Here is a 15,025-nt window from a genome sequence, read left to right as displayed (position 1 = left end):
ACATTATATTAACAAAAAGAAAAACTTTAATTAAATTATTTATAATATATTTAAGAAATATTTGAGTTAAAAGTATTGATCAGTCAAAGGGTTAAACATCATTGTGGAAACTTGTTGAACAGAACGTAGGAAAATCCAATGCCACTATTCGTTTTACCGAGTGCTAAATCCCTGATTAGAGATGCAAACGCTTAGGAGGAAGTAGGAACGATTAAGGATTCGAGAATAGAGAATTAAAGGTGATTACGAGATCAACTCGGTCACGTATACCAAGTCGTAGTGGAAAACGTGCATGCCGAGCATGCATGTCATCATTATCGTCGATCTTCAATTAAAAGAAATGCAATTCAATTAAAAAGATTCAAATGAGCAATTGGCGATGCCAGTAATCTGCCACTAACATCGATCAAAACCTTTTACTCGTGAACATTTCACTTCTTTACTTTCTAAATGATTTCTAAACGAAATGATGAACTGATCCAACCTCTCCGTGTGTTGAGATTATTTATTTGACAAATCGAATGATCGTAAATACTTTTACAGTTTTCTTCTTCTTCTTCTTCTTCTTCTTGGTCTTCTTGGTCTTCTTTTCACTTGGTCGTAAAAAGGGATTCGTGATATCAGAACACGGCTCATTAAGCATTGACTGGGATCTGAAAACTGGGCTAACCAGAAATAACATTTTCAAAGATAAAGAAAATGTGCTTTTTGTTTTTCTTTTAATATCGTATTTTTGTTACAGCGATAACGGTTATCAAAGATGCAGAGGTTCCAGCAGGAGATTTTTTTCTTGCAACGTTCAGGTGAGTCATTGTTTAAACAACAAATGATAATGTTTCCTTTGTCTAAATCATTTTTTTATTTGGATATAATAAATGTTACTGACAAACTATACTCGAAATTGATTATTCGCGGTGTGTCACCTTTTTAAATACACTACATAATTCTTCATTGTAAAAGACTCTTGACAAATGACAAAATACTGTTCAAATAATTCTACCAAATGAGAATCAAATGCGTGCTAACAATATACTCCGTTCATAATTGAACCTTTGATCTTCCAATAGAACGATCATTGAATCAAACCACTCCGGCACGGTATTGCTAAAGTAAACTCTTGACATATATTTCTTTACTTTCTTTCTTTCTTTCAATTCGATTCCTTCATAAAACAAACAAACAAAAATACAACACTTTTTTCAACCCTCGATTATCAAACAAAATATCTTCTTTTCTTTCAAGAAATGTACGTAATGAATTTTTCATAGACAACACAGAAATAAAACATGAGAACCAATAATGTAATAAAAATAGCAAACATTCACTAGCTAACCACAATAACTCTCCCCTTTCATTCCCGTAACTCCTATCTCTTAATTTTTTATAGATAACACAAGAAAAAACAAAAGAATTCATAATTTAATAAAAAAAAAAAAAAATGTATTATAGCAAATGCTGGGTTAAAAGGTTGATCACATATATTACATTGAACATCATTTCAAAGTCCCTAGCTTTCCTCGCGTAATTTTTTCTCTAGCATGTTCTTTCCACCACAACTGCCAACCCTCCCCTTCACCCCCATGACTCGTACCTCGCCGTAACTCTTTTTCCATCCTTTCATCCTTCCTTCCTTCCTAGCCATCCACACCGACAAGGTTTCGTTCTCGGTCCGCAAGAAATCTCTCGCCATAAATCCTGCAGTATCCTCGTTCGTGGGTACCAGTCCCAACGGGGCTATCTTTTCTTCCTTTTCCTTAGGTTCCACTCGATTTATCGACATTACATTGCCCCACGACCCCTCTCCTCCTCCACCTCTCCTTGTCCTTCCTCAGCAGTGTCCAAGAAGACCAGTGTCTGGTCCCGATATATATCGGCCATCTAATTTCTGCAAACTGTTTCCCGAATTTTTCAACGTTTCCACTAGAAAGAACCTGTTACCCTACACTCTATGACGTAATATAATATTTGGTCAGGTTTTTGATAAGCTAGCAAATCCCTTACCAAGAATATCATCTAAAGAAAAAAGGAACCTAAATGATGTGATTGGAATTTATGGTTCAAAGAAGGATTATAACTGAAGGAGGAGATTGATCAAAATTATTTTTTAGATGACACATACTTGGTACTCTTATTAAATACAAATATTACTTCCTACAAACCTAATTGATTTGAGTATTTTACAAAGAGTCGATTATACATATTTTGGAAGGGTGACTTTCCAGATGAGATACAAGTCCAAGAATTTTGATAAACTTCATTTATTGATTGAAGAAACCAAACTCTTTCAGACAATTTATGATTGAAACGAGAGTGTGTAAAATAATGGTAACTTAACAAAGACAAAAAAAAATATCCCCAAAAAATACGATGAAGGAATTTAATATTGTTTCCAGGCATGTCCAGGTGAACCCAAAGATTTTCGAGCTGAACAATGCGCGGAATTCAACCAAGTTCCTTTCGAAGGAGCAATTTACGAGTCAGTATTATTCATTAACATCAAAAATATACCCAGTGGTTTATGACAGTGCGTTAAAAATCAAATAAATAAGATCAATATTAATTTGATAATTTATTTTAAATGACAAAATAAATGTTGTCAATTTTGTTGAAATTAGTGAACGTTTGATTTGGTTTATAGTTGGATCCCGTATACGGGAAGTCCTCACAAATGCGAATTAAATTGTATGCCACGTGGTGAAAGATTTTTTTATCGATACAAAGTGGCCGTGATCGATGGTACACCATGCGAGATCGAGAAAAACGACGTTTGCGTCGAAGGCAAATGCATGGTAAGTTAACTTGAACTTCTTTCTACGAATGTATGAATTTCTTTTTCTATTATTCAATTTACGTTTGAAAGATGATATTACTTAAAGATAAGCATTAAGCGTTTAAATATCGCGTTTGATTTTTTTTCTTCATTATTATTATTATTATTATTATTATCAGCCGGTCGGATGCGATATGATGTTAGGCAGTAATGCAAAAGAAGACGCTTGCAGAGAATGCGGAGGTAACGGAACGGATTGTAACACGATTCAAGGATTATTTGACACCGACGATTTACAAGTTGGTACGTTAATGTATTTTATTATATTAAATTTTGATAATAATTCTATGTAGAATATACTAATAGTTTTCACATAAAACATGCATACATAGATACACGCTGATTTTCATTTCAGGTTATATCGATATTTTATTAATTCCGGAAGGTGCAACAAATATCGTAATAAGAGAATTGGAACCTTCTAATAATTATATAGGTAATAATATTTAATATTTAATTATTCTTAAAACTTACTTCTCATTTTTTTATTCTAATAAGATTCAATTCTGCGTGTAAATATTCATTTTCATATAATTTACATTGACCAGTAAATCTGTTTTAATATTTATAATTAAATAATCAAATTTTTCCAATGATTTGATTGATTATTTTGTTAAGCCATAAGAAATACATCCGGTCATTATTATTTGAACGGCAATTGGAGGATCGATTTTCCACGTAGTCTGAGATTCATCGGCACGATATTTCATTATTCGAGAGAACCACAGGGTTTTTCAGCACCGGACATTATCACCGCACAAGGTCCAACCACAGAGCCGATTTACGTTGTCGTAAGTATCCTATCAATTATTTACTTTTACCATAGGAAACAATCTAATACGAGTTTATCTTACAGTTGCTCTACCAAGATCATAACGTTGGTGTCCATTATGAATACAGTATACCGAAGAAACTTTCAACGCATGCTGATGCTGATAGTTACACGTGGATTAATGAAGAATTTTCAAGTTGCAGCACCACTTGTGGAGGAGGTAAAGACAAAAATCTTAAGAGTGCAATTAAAAGAAATTCAACAAAGACCCCGATTAAAAAATAAACAATTGAATGGGTCTCTTAAAAAAGGGCACATTTAAACTTGATCAAACTGAAATAAAATATTGAAATGTTAAATACAGGTTACCAGTCAAGACGAGTAGCGTGTGTTAGAAGACGAGACAGCCAGCCAGTAGATGACAGTTTGTGCAATCCACAGCTCGAACCAGCGGATACGCAAACCTGTAACGAGGAGCCCTGTCCTGCAGAATGGGTGGAGGGTGAATGGGGAGAATGTAGTAAACATTGCGGCGATAGTGGTGTACAGAGTAGAGAGATCAAATGCGAACAGGTTGTAGCTGGTGGAATACGTTCGATTATCGATGATTCTCAATGTATAGAAAATATTGGACCTAAGGGACCAACCACACAGGAATGCAACAGAAACGTCGACTGTCCACAGTGGCATCTTGGACCATGGAAACCGGTAATATTTTTATTCTTCATAATATTTATTATTATATCGAGAACGTCATTCTGTGTTATCAGAAAACCACTTTCCTTTGGGATAAAACTAATGTTGATTTTATTATTGGTACTGATCTATGATCAAATTAATTTCATTCGATTGAACTAAATCACTTAAGGAGTCTTCTAATTATTTATTTAGTGCGACCATCTATGTGGGAAAGGTAAACAGACTAGAAAGATAACATGTTATATCAAAAGGAACGGGAAAATCGATGTATTGGATGACAACGCTTGCGAGGGTGAAATCCCCGAACGAGAGAAAACTTGTGAGTTGAGACCCTGCGAGGGACTCGACTGGGTTGTTTCCGATTGGAGTGGGGTAAATACTACAACTATTAAACAACATCAATCATTGTTATTTTATTTGGATTTTCTTGTCGATATTCTTTTATCGTCATATGAATTATAGTGCAACGAAAAATGTGGTCTAACTAATGAAACGAGAACTGCTCATTGTGCTACTCAAGATGGCAAAGTACATCCTGACGACAAATGTGATGCCAATAAGAAACCAGAATTGATTCGAGAATGTGAAGATGCTGAAGATTGCGAATACCAATGGTACACTTCACAATGGAGCGAGGTAAGTAATTCATTAAATTACGATTTATGACCAAATTCAAACAGAATTGTCAACATTTTAATAATGATCCTAGTGTTCGGCAAAATGTGGCACCGGGTTGCAAACTCGAAAAGTATTTTGCGCCACTCCTGTCAAAGATACTTTGAAAAAAGTACCAGATTCTAAATGCGATTCTGAGAACAAATACGAGAGCACGCAAAATTGTACAGCTAAACAAGAAAAGTGCGAAGGCGAATGGTTTGTCGGTCCATGGGGCGAGGTATTATTGATTAAATGAAAACAAACATTTTTATTGGGTTAAAAAAATCCAATTTCTGATAAATTCATTGTTACATTTAGTGTTCAAAACCATGCGGAGGTGGTGAAATGTCACGTAAAGTAGTTTGCATCATGGACAATCAAGTAACTTTGCCCAACAATTGTAACATGGATACGATCAAGTTTATGATAGAAACTTGTAATAAACATCCTTGCAGTGAAGGTAAAGTGAAACTGATTCAAATTTAGTTTTTCTTTCTATATTGTAATTTATATTTCTATTGTTTTAACGATACTAGACGAAGTTATACCAGTTGAGCCGGAAAAAAGTAAAGCCCTGATGGAACAGGATGACGAGGAATGCGAAGAATACGAGGACGAAGACTTCATTACGATCAGCTCTGATTTAGGAGTGAGAGTAAGTGAAACTGATGATCGTAATACTAGAAGTCAAAAATAAAGAATTAGAAGATCAAACTCATCAAAGTAGCTCATTATTTATGATAGGACACCAAGTCTGAAATCAAAGTAAGCGAAGGTTCAACGAGTGTCAAGTTCACGTCATATACAAGCGGAGATACCGTCAGTGGTGACATGGATGAAATGATGTTCAGTGATGCTGGATGGAATAGAGGTGACATCTCACCGGGAGACTTTGGCAGCGGTTACACGAGCAGTGGTTTTGGCAGTGGGGATGACGACTTTTTAAGTACACTGTTTACCAGCAATCCCACTTCTGAAGATTGGTCAACGATGGAGGGAAGTGGTACTTCTCCTGATACCGAATCAGTGATGACTGAAACTAGCGAGACTGGAGCCACCACTGAATTTGACTTAACTAAAAGCACAGAATCAGAAAGCTCTACAGAATCTGGGGCTACGCAAGTATCGGAGTCTACTACTACCGAGTTACCAATCACTGAAGTATCGGAGAAGGAAGCTTCCGAAATAACGGGTGAGCTAAATGTCTTGTCAAATGATATACTTTCTACGATTAAACGATTATTAAGTCAAATTGTACTTTAATATTCATCTTAGAAACTTCATCGGATTTAGCAATGACTACTGAATCTGGTACTACTATTGAATCAATTACGTCGTCCGATTTAACAACTGAATTCAGTGAATCGACTATATCGTCAGAAAGTACTAAAGAAGAATCGGCATCAACTGATAGCACCGTTTCTTCCGAAGTAACTACGACAGATCTTTCAACAGACAAATCAACAGATTTCACTGAATCTACTGATCATCTCACTTCGAGTATCGATACGACTACGTCAATGGATGTTACAACGTCATTGTCAACAGATCTTACGGAATCTAGCGAATCTGGTGCTACAGATAGTACAGGGTCTACCATGACTGAATTTACAGACTCTACTGTAACAGAAATGACAGAAACTACAGGTTCTACCGAATCTAGTGAATCTACTGAATCTACGGTAACTGATACAACAAGTTCAACAGAATCGACAGAATCTACGACAGATTTGTCAGAATCTACGACAGATTTGTCAGAATCAACGACAGATTTGTCAGAATCTACGACGGAATCTAGCGTGTCAGAATCTGCTCTTACTGAAGAAACATCGACAGAAGTCAGCAAAGAAAGTAGTTCAATTTCTGAACTCACTTCTGAATTACCTGGTAGATAAATATTTTAAAAGTAATTATTTGAAGAAGTGTATTATAAAAATGACTGATTATCCAATGTTTGCAGGCTCTACAACCGAAACATTGATTACTGAATCGATAGTAACCGAAGTGGATACTAAAATGACACAGAAATACGACAGCAGTACGGAAAGCACAGAAAGTGCGACAACCGTATCTGGTACAAGTGAAGCTTCAATGTCAACTGAAACTGGTATTACAACCGAATCTGAATCTTCAGAGTCGACAACATTCCAAGGAACGAGCGAATCTGGTTTTACTACAGAAACCGAACAGAGTACTGTAGAAAGTGCAGAAACAACGGAATCAGGTGCTTCCACTGAATCAGGTGCTACAACGGAATCAGGTGCTACAACTGAATCAGGTGCTTCCACTGAATCAGGTGCTACAACGGAATCAGATGCTACAACTGAATCAGGTGCTACAACTGAATCAGGTGCTACAACTGAATCAGGTGCTACAACTGAATCAGGTGCTACAACTGAATCAGATGATACAACTGAATCAGGTGCTACAACTGAGTTAGGAATGTCGACAGTTTCTTCAGAAACGACGGAATCCGCAATGACTAGCATATCAGAATTAACAACTGAATCTGAAGGAACTAGTGAAATTGCATCAACCAGTGAAACTGCAATCTCTGGTTTAACCACATCATCTGAATTAGAGTCAACAGAGTCAACAGAGTCAACTGAGAAAACGCACAGTAAGTTTATTCAAAAACTTGTTTAAAACAATCAACATAACATGATTTATTTTCAGTTTCCGAGTTTTGGACGACAGTCGGTTCCGTGGAGACTACGCGTAAATTAAGAAAATGCAAAGTTTACAAAAAGAAGACATGTAAGGCTTCTAAATTTGGCTGTTGCTTTGATGGAATCACAGCAGCTAAAGGTCCATTCGACAGTGGTTGTCCAACACCTAAAACTTGCAACAAAACCAAATTTGGTTGTTGTCCCGATGATGTTTCTGCAGCTAGTGGACCGAATAATGAAGGTTGTCCTGACACTCATTGCAACGAGTCACTCTTTGGATGTTGTCCTGATGGAATTAACGCTGCCGAGGGTAACGATTACGAAGGATGCAAGAAACCATGCAACGAGACAGAGTATGTAAATTAAATAAATCCAATTGTGACAAATATTAACATTCTACTATATGTTTGCCAATCTTCACAGATTTGGATGTTGTCCTGACAACGAGACACCAGCAGTTGGTAAAAATAATTTGGGTTGTTGCAACGTAACTACTTATGGTTGTTGTGCTGACGGAATTAAAGCAGCTACCGGACCGGATCTAGAAGGATGCAAGGAAGAAGAAGAAGAAGTCACTTCAGAAATGACAACAGTCACGAAAGAATACGAAGAGACTACAACTATAACGGTTGAAGAAGACTGTGCCAATATGACTTATGGCTGTTGTCCTGATGGCGTCAGACCTGCCTCGGGAATAAACTTCGAAGGTTGTGGTGTCATCAATGAAGAAAATTGCACAGCTTCTTACTTCGGTTGTTGTCCCGATCAAGTTTCACCAGGTAAAAAACGAATAACAAAACTTGTATGTATTTGATTTCATTTCAAATAAATTTGACTTTCTTAGCACTCGGTTCAAACAATTATGGCTGTCGCATGCCGTGCGAGAATTCGACTTATGGTTGTTGTCAAGACGGTGCAACCCCAGCACATGGACCAAATGGAGAAGGCTGTTGTTTGACAACACCTTACGGATGTTGTCCAGACAACATATTACCAGCACGTGGACCAGACCTTTACGGATGTGGCTGCCAATATTCAAGATTTAGATGTTGTCCTGATAACTCAACGGCAGCACGTGGACCTAACAACGAAGGTTGTGGTTGTAAGTACACCCCTCATGGATGTTGTCCTAATCGATTCACCCCAGCAACTGGGCCAAATTACGAAGGATGTCCATGTTACACATATCAATTTGGATGTTGTCCTGATGGTATTACCATTGCTAAGGGACCACATGGTCAAGGTAATTGTATTGCAATTGTTCAATCATTGACATAACCCAAAAATTTACTTTGTTTAATATTATTACACTATTTGTTGTGTAGGTTGTGGATGCGCAAACACAGAATTCAAATGTTGTTCCGATGGTAGAACACCAGCAAAGGGACCTAATTTCGCTGGTTGTGCTTGCGATTCTTCCAAATATGGTTGTTGTCCAGATGGTATTGAAGAAGCTCAAGGAGAAAACTTCGAAGGTTGTCTCACTGTACCTTCGACACCTGGTGCTGCTTGCTCTTTGGGAAGAGACAGGGGACCTTGCCGAGATTTTACAGTTAAATGGTTCTTCGATACCGAATATGGTGGTTGTTCCAGATTTTGGTATGGTGGGTGCGAGGGTAATGACAATCGTTTCAAAACTCAAGAGGAATGTAAAGCAGTGTGCGTGGAACCCAAAGGACGAGGTAGAAATATTTTTACAACAATTTTATCTTACAACTTTATCCTGTTATTCATCCCCCTATTCTAAATTTTGATTACAGATGCTTGCTTCCTACCGAAAATCAATGGACCATGCGAAAGTTATTACCCAACGTGGTATTACGATCCTGGTAGAAAACAATGTGGTCAATTTATTTATGGTGGTTGTCTTGGTAACGCGAATAAATTCAAGACGAAGGAAGAATGTGAAGAACTTTGTGTCATTCCCGATGATATTGGTATGTTAAACAAAAACAATTGTTTGTTATTTATTTTTTAAACACGAGGACAAAGATTATGAGTACAGATCGTAAAATGAATAATTCAATATTTGATTTTGATCTTTAGATCCCTGTGATCAGACAAAGGAACCAGGTCCCTGTGCTGGTAATTTCACTAGATGGTATTACAACAAGTCTGCTCAAACTTGTGAACAATTTAATTACGGTGGTTGCAAGGGAAATAACAACAACTTCCCAACGGAGCTCGCGTGTCACCAACAATGTTTGCAACCTGGTCGAAGTCGCGGTAAGTTTTGATAACAAAATTGATCAACCTGTGATGATATCTACGATGATATTAACTTTTGCATTTATTAGAGTCACGAATGTCTTCAGGTTTTATTTTAGTCATTTAATAATAATATTTTTTTCGGGTCTAACACGATAATTTTATGGTGTAGAAAGTAGTCGAAAAAAAAAACACTTAACTTATCAAAAACACAGGGATATCCAAGGGTTTCGTTGAATTTTTTTTTTTTTTTTAACAAATTACTAGATGGAAATTAACTTTTGCGAATAGGTGAACACGCGTATGAAAAGCTTTTAGGGAAGCTTTATTTTTTCATTAACCGTTAACAAAACAAAATAATAATCAAAGGTGGGTAAAAAAAAAGAAGGTTCGGATATTAAATAAAAATAATATTATATGAAATATAAAATTAGAATTTGGTTAATGAGAACAATTCAATTAACTTTGGGGGGGGAGGGGGATTTAATTCGGAATAAATCGTCTTGCAGTAATCAATCAATTTTCCAGCACCTCTCGCGGATGTGTGCTCCTTCGAGAAAGATCCTGGGCCATGTCCAGGCTCTGTATTACGTTGGTATTACGATTCAACTCGTCGTACTTGTAGTCGATTTGTTTATGGCGGTTGTAAGGGCAACGCCAATAAATTCCGTACTCGGGCTGCCTGCGAGCAGCGTTGTCCTTCACAAGGTACTCACAAAAAGAAAGAAAAAAAAAAAAAAAAAAGAAAAAAAAATCCCCCAAAAAAAAGAGAATAAAATGAACGCACAAAAAAAAAAATAAATTAAAAAGCAAGCTTATCGCTTTAACGTGAATCATAGCAATTGCAATTTCGTTGTCGTAATCACAAGGTGTTGGCAATTGATTCGTAATCAAATAGCATTTTCTAATTTCTAGTTTTCATTCTCGCAATCATATTCGTATACACCGTCGTATATTCATTTTCATTCATGGTGTTGGTGTTTAAGGATTACTTTTTTTCTCAAACTGTGATACTCAAATGAACCTTACACACGTAATCAAATTTTTAATACGAAACATGAAAACATATTTATCGTACTAATTCACACTGTTGAAATGATAGCACGCATTTGAATAATTTTGATAATCGATTGATTATGGGTATTGTAGTTGTATACTAACACACTTTCAAAGTAAAATCAATGAAATGTATGTATGTGTAAAAGATACTAACTTTGTTTTGCATGACGTTACGAATGAACAATTTAACAGATTCTTGCACTCTCCCACGGGATGAGGGTAATTGCACGGAAAAGCAGTCCAAATGGTATTTCGATCAATCGGAAAATCGATGCATGCCATTTTATTACACGGGATGTGGTGGAAATAAAAATAATTTTCCTACTATTGACGCATGTACCGCCGATTGTCCACCGAAAATCGGTAAGATTTTTCATACTTTTTTTTTTTGTTGTTTCATCTTCCCTTTCATATCTTTCGCTTTTACTTTCTTCATCACACCACTTTCTTCCATTATTGTTATTTGTTATAATAAAAAAAAAAAAAGAACGGAAGACAATTCTGCTTTTTGCACAAAACTGATCAATTAAACAACTTTTTTTTCTATGTAATAATTTAAAAGCAACATAAATCTAATATCGATTATTATTATTATTGATATCTATAGAACAGGATATCTGTCTTCTACCTGCACTTTTGGGTGAATGCCATAATTATACTCAAAGATGGTACTTCGATTCTTACGAACAACAATGTAGACAATTTTATTATGGTGGTTGTGGTGGAAATCAAAATAATTTTGTATCTCAATACGATTGTAAAAATCGTTGTGAAATTGCTGTCACTGCTGAACCACCTAAACCGGTCGAATTTAAAACAGGTAATTGAACGAACAAATTAAATGAATAAATTATAACAAATAATTTCTAACATTTGATTATAAATAATTGTAGAATATTGTTACTTGCCAAACTTCCATGGTCCTTGCAACGAAGATCAAATGAAATGGTTCTACGACAGCAGGGATGGTATTTGTAAAACGTTTGCTTATGGTGGTTGTCAAAGCAATGGAAATAACTTTAACACTCATGAAGAATGCGAGTATCGTTGCGGACAAGTTCAAGGTACGTTTCATTATGAAAAAAGGGCTACCAAAAATGTTCTAAACGACACGCAAAGTGAAAAGGGGTTAAAGTTGAACGCGTAATTTGAGGGGTGGAAGAGAAACGGCAAATTATTGATTGGCCAACATTTGAGAAAGGGAGGGGTTCGGTGACAAAGCCCCTTTTTTAAATAATCAAAAAGATGAAATCTACGGTGAATAAATAAATGTTTTCAGACCCATGCACGTTACCAAAAGTGGTTGGTACCTGTGACGGTTTCGTCAAACAATATTATTACGATCATCAAAGTGACATTTGTGAGGAATTTGAATATAGTGGTTGTCTCGGCAACAAGAATCGTTTCCAGGATCGAGAATCCTGTGAGAGACAATGTAGAAGACGACGACCAGAAATAGTTGCAGAAATTCAAACAACTACCATGACAACTACTATTCAAACGGAGATCGTGTCGAGCAGTCCAATTTGCTTAGCACCTGTGGATGCTGGACCATGTAACAATGACATTACTGCTTATTATTATGATTCTCAAACTAGCATGTGTCAAGCATTTATATATGGTGGATGTGAAGGAAATGCTAATAGATTCCAAACTGAGGAACAATGCGAACGTCTATGTGGCAAATTCCGTGGACAAGGTAATACAATTATTCTATCTACAATATTTCATTTAATATTATTTAACTTTAAATAATAACAACAACAAATATACAAATTTATCTTTTTCACTTTAAACTTTCCAATGAATTTTTTTACAAATAATTTTTATATTCTATGTTTATAGAATTTCCGTGTCAGTCACTTATGACTGACGTATAATTACATTTTCGTATAATAATTATTTTTTTTTGTTTTCTAATATTTCAGATTTATGTAATTTATCAGCTGACCCAGGTCCCTGTAGAGCAAATTTTGTCAAATACTTTTACGATCCAAATATTCGTTCATGTCGACAATTTTATTATGGTGGATGCGATGGTAACGCAAACAGATTTAGTTCATTGATGGAATGTGAATCACTTTGCATTCATCGTGAAGAACTTGAACCTGTTGGAAATGACACCATTCTTTCTCATTCAGGTAAACAAATCTGATTAAAATATATTACTTGTTTTTTTTTTTTTAGCCTTCTTAGGTTTTTCTACCTTTGACAATCAAATAATAATGTTGAATCTTTGTTGTTGATTATTTATTGAAATATCTAATGTTACGAATAGCCATCTGTAAAGAACCGGTTGACAGTGGATCGTGCAATACCGGTCAATTGAGACGATTTTTTTTCGACGTGGAATATCAAACCTGTCGTGCATTTATTTATACCGGATGCGGTGGTAACCGCAACAGATTTAAAACCTTCGAGTCTTGCATTAACACTTGTCTTAGGAGTAAGTCCGTGACATTCATTAACGTCAACTGCTTTTTTTAATCATTATTATTATTTTATCTTGTTCATTTATTTTATACACATTTTATCTTTTCAAAAACAAATCATTCATCATTTCGTACCAATATTTCATTTTTAAATATTTCTGTAAATGTTTTCATTTATGTAAATAATTCACATATATACTCGCTATGTGTATATATATTTTTAATTATTATTATTAATAATTATATTTGCAATTTTTCTTTTCTCCTACAGATCCTCCAAAACGAAGCAAACAAATTTTTCTTATTTTCATAATTATTACGCTAATATTTGGTTTTTTTATTGAAATATATGTCCGAAAAGTTTGTGCCGATTTTGACGGAACCTTCTTCCAAAACTTGTCAGGTTTTTCAATAAACCACCTAGTGAAAAAATCGGCACGATTTTTCTAATACAATAGCTGTAAATAAATTTGCCAATTTTGATTAATTTCTTACTTTAGTAAAAAAAAAAAACTACGTAAGAAGGGAAGAACATTGATGAAAAATATTTGTCTTACAGCCGATAACGTAATCGATACTTATTCTGGAAAAGATAAGAAAGATCGGTGTATCGAGGCACAAGAGGAATGCAATTTGATTCGTTGTCCTTACGGTAAAGAAGCATACGTGGATGATCAGGATTGTGAAAGATGTCGTTGCGTTGATCCATGCCGAACACAATTTTGTCCTGAAGGAACTAAATGTTCAATTAGTTTGGTTCGTACCCAAGATGTGACAGAATATAAGGGTGTTTGCAGATCAAGTAAGAAATACTCTTCATCAAAAATAATAAACGATTAATAATTTTTTATTAACATAATCATGTTCCTTTGTTTATTAAAAGCAATCAAATCTGGACGTTGTCCAAGTGTATCGAACAGTACGAGATGCGAACGAGAATGTGAAACTGATGCCGATTGTAACGGTGAATGGAAATGTTGTGACAACGGTTGTGGCACGTCTTGTTTGGAACCAGCTTTAGAACAACCAATATCAACATTATCACCATATATAACAACACCTGTAACACCTCAGTATGGTAAAGAACCTGTCAAAATAGAACAACCCGAACAACCACGTGTAACTGCCGAAGAAGGTGGTCACATTTCCTTGAAATGTGTTGCATTAGGTAATCCAACACCTACCATAACTTGGAGAAAAGATACGACACTCGTAAGTTATCCAACATTTTCTTGATCTAACCATGAAATCCAAATTTCATAATATAGAAAGAACATGATTTTTGTTACTAGATTGGTATTACGGAAAAAAGACGACGTATATTGTCAGATGGTACTCTTCAAATTACCAATTTGTATACAATCGATAGAGGAACTTATGTTTGTACAGCTGATAATACTGTAGGTCCACCTGTTAGAATACAATATCAAGTTGAAATCACAGGTAAGTGAAAAAAACTCATACAAAATCATTTGTAGTATGTCAATGATTGATGATAAGGGTTGATTTGAAAAACTACTAATTTAGTATGCACACTCACTCTAACGCAATCTTTGGTAATGGGTAGATTTTCTAATTAACATTAATTACTAAATGAACCCTCTGCATTTGACATTTGACAATTTGACTGGGTTTAATTAAATTTAACATTAGGATTGTGCAAAGGGTTATTAAAACATTGATATTTTGATTGAAGTAT

General features: G+C 35.3%; 1 protein-coding gene and 1 long non-coding RNA gene across 6 annotated transcripts in view; one reads left to right on the top strand and one right to left on the bottom strand.

The window, feature by feature from the left end:
- The window catches only part of LOC149032580 (uncharacterized), a 66,894-nt gene extending 54,951 nt beyond the window's left edge, over positions 1-11,943 (bottom strand). Inside the window, exon 1 of the long non-coding RNA XR_016176571.1 lies at positions 11,803-11,943. This is a non-coding gene — a long non-coding RNA (uncharacterized LOC149032580). The remainder of the gene's footprint in view (positions 1-11,802) is intronic.
- Positions 1-15,025, top strand: part of Ppn (proteoglycan-like sulfated glycoprotein papilin) — a 73,560-nt gene that overhangs the window by 56,389 nt on the left and 2,146 nt on the right. For 3 of the 5 annotated variants that reach the window (XM_089172509.1, XM_089172511.1, XM_089172508.1), the window contains exons 4-34: positions 743-803; positions 2,394-2,476; positions 2,639-2,789; positions 2,950-3,073; positions 3,186-3,266; positions 3,449-3,621; positions 3,687-3,822; positions 3,967-4,310; positions 4,494-4,673; positions 4,764-4,937; positions 5,011-5,196; positions 5,277-5,418; positions 5,495-5,613; positions 5,703-6,150; positions 6,234-6,845; positions 6,919-7,578; positions 7,635-7,980; positions 8,051-8,406; positions 8,472-8,870; positions 8,953-9,309; positions 9,388-9,564; positions 9,674-9,853; positions 10,364-10,543; positions 11,502-11,714; positions 11,788-11,958; positions 12,174-12,593; positions 12,823-13,035; positions 13,173-13,340; positions 13,886-14,128; positions 14,210-14,538; positions 14,619-14,769. In XM_089172509.1, coding sequence (XP_089028635.1) covers positions 743-803; positions 2,394-2,476; positions 2,639-2,789; positions 2,950-3,073; positions 3,186-3,266; positions 3,449-3,621; positions 3,687-3,822; positions 3,967-4,310; positions 4,494-4,673; positions 4,764-4,937; positions 5,011-5,196; positions 5,277-5,418; positions 5,495-5,613; positions 5,703-6,150; positions 6,234-6,845; positions 6,919-7,578; positions 7,635-7,980; positions 8,051-8,406; positions 8,472-8,870; positions 8,953-9,309; positions 9,388-9,564; positions 9,674-9,853; positions 10,364-10,543; positions 11,502-11,714; positions 11,788-11,958; positions 12,174-12,593; positions 12,823-13,035; positions 13,173-13,340; positions 13,886-14,128; positions 14,210-14,538; positions 14,619-14,769 — 7,577 coding nt within the window. Of the gene's footprint in view, positions 1-742; positions 804-2,393; positions 2,477-2,638; positions 2,790-2,949; positions 3,074-3,185; positions 3,267-3,448; positions 3,622-3,686; positions 3,823-3,966; positions 4,311-4,493; positions 4,674-4,763; positions 4,938-5,010; positions 5,197-5,276; positions 5,419-5,494; positions 5,614-5,702; positions 6,151-6,233; positions 6,846-6,918; positions 7,579-7,634; positions 7,981-8,050; positions 8,407-8,471; positions 8,871-8,952; positions 9,310-9,387; positions 9,565-9,673; positions 9,854-10,363; positions 10,544-11,086; positions 11,258-11,501; positions 11,715-11,787; positions 11,959-12,173; positions 12,594-12,822; positions 13,036-13,172; positions 13,341-13,885; positions 14,129-14,209; positions 14,539-14,618; positions 14,770-15,025 lie in introns of all 5 variants that reach the window. The other 2 variants (XM_015329576.2, XM_089172510.1) reach the window with 2 other exon arrangements.

Source organism: Polistes dominula, unplaced genomic scaffold, assembly GCF_049000335.1.
Source record: "Polistes dominula isolate Pdom_NZ unplaced genomic scaffold, Pdom_raw_medaka contig_74, whole genome shotgun sequence".
NCBI classification, from domain to species: domain Eukaryota; kingdom Metazoa; phylum Arthropoda; class Insecta; order Hymenoptera; family Vespidae; genus Polistes; species Polistes dominula.
The sequence above is the reverse complement of the archived record's forward strand: the minus strand, read 5'-3'. Positions and strand labels throughout refer to the sequence as shown.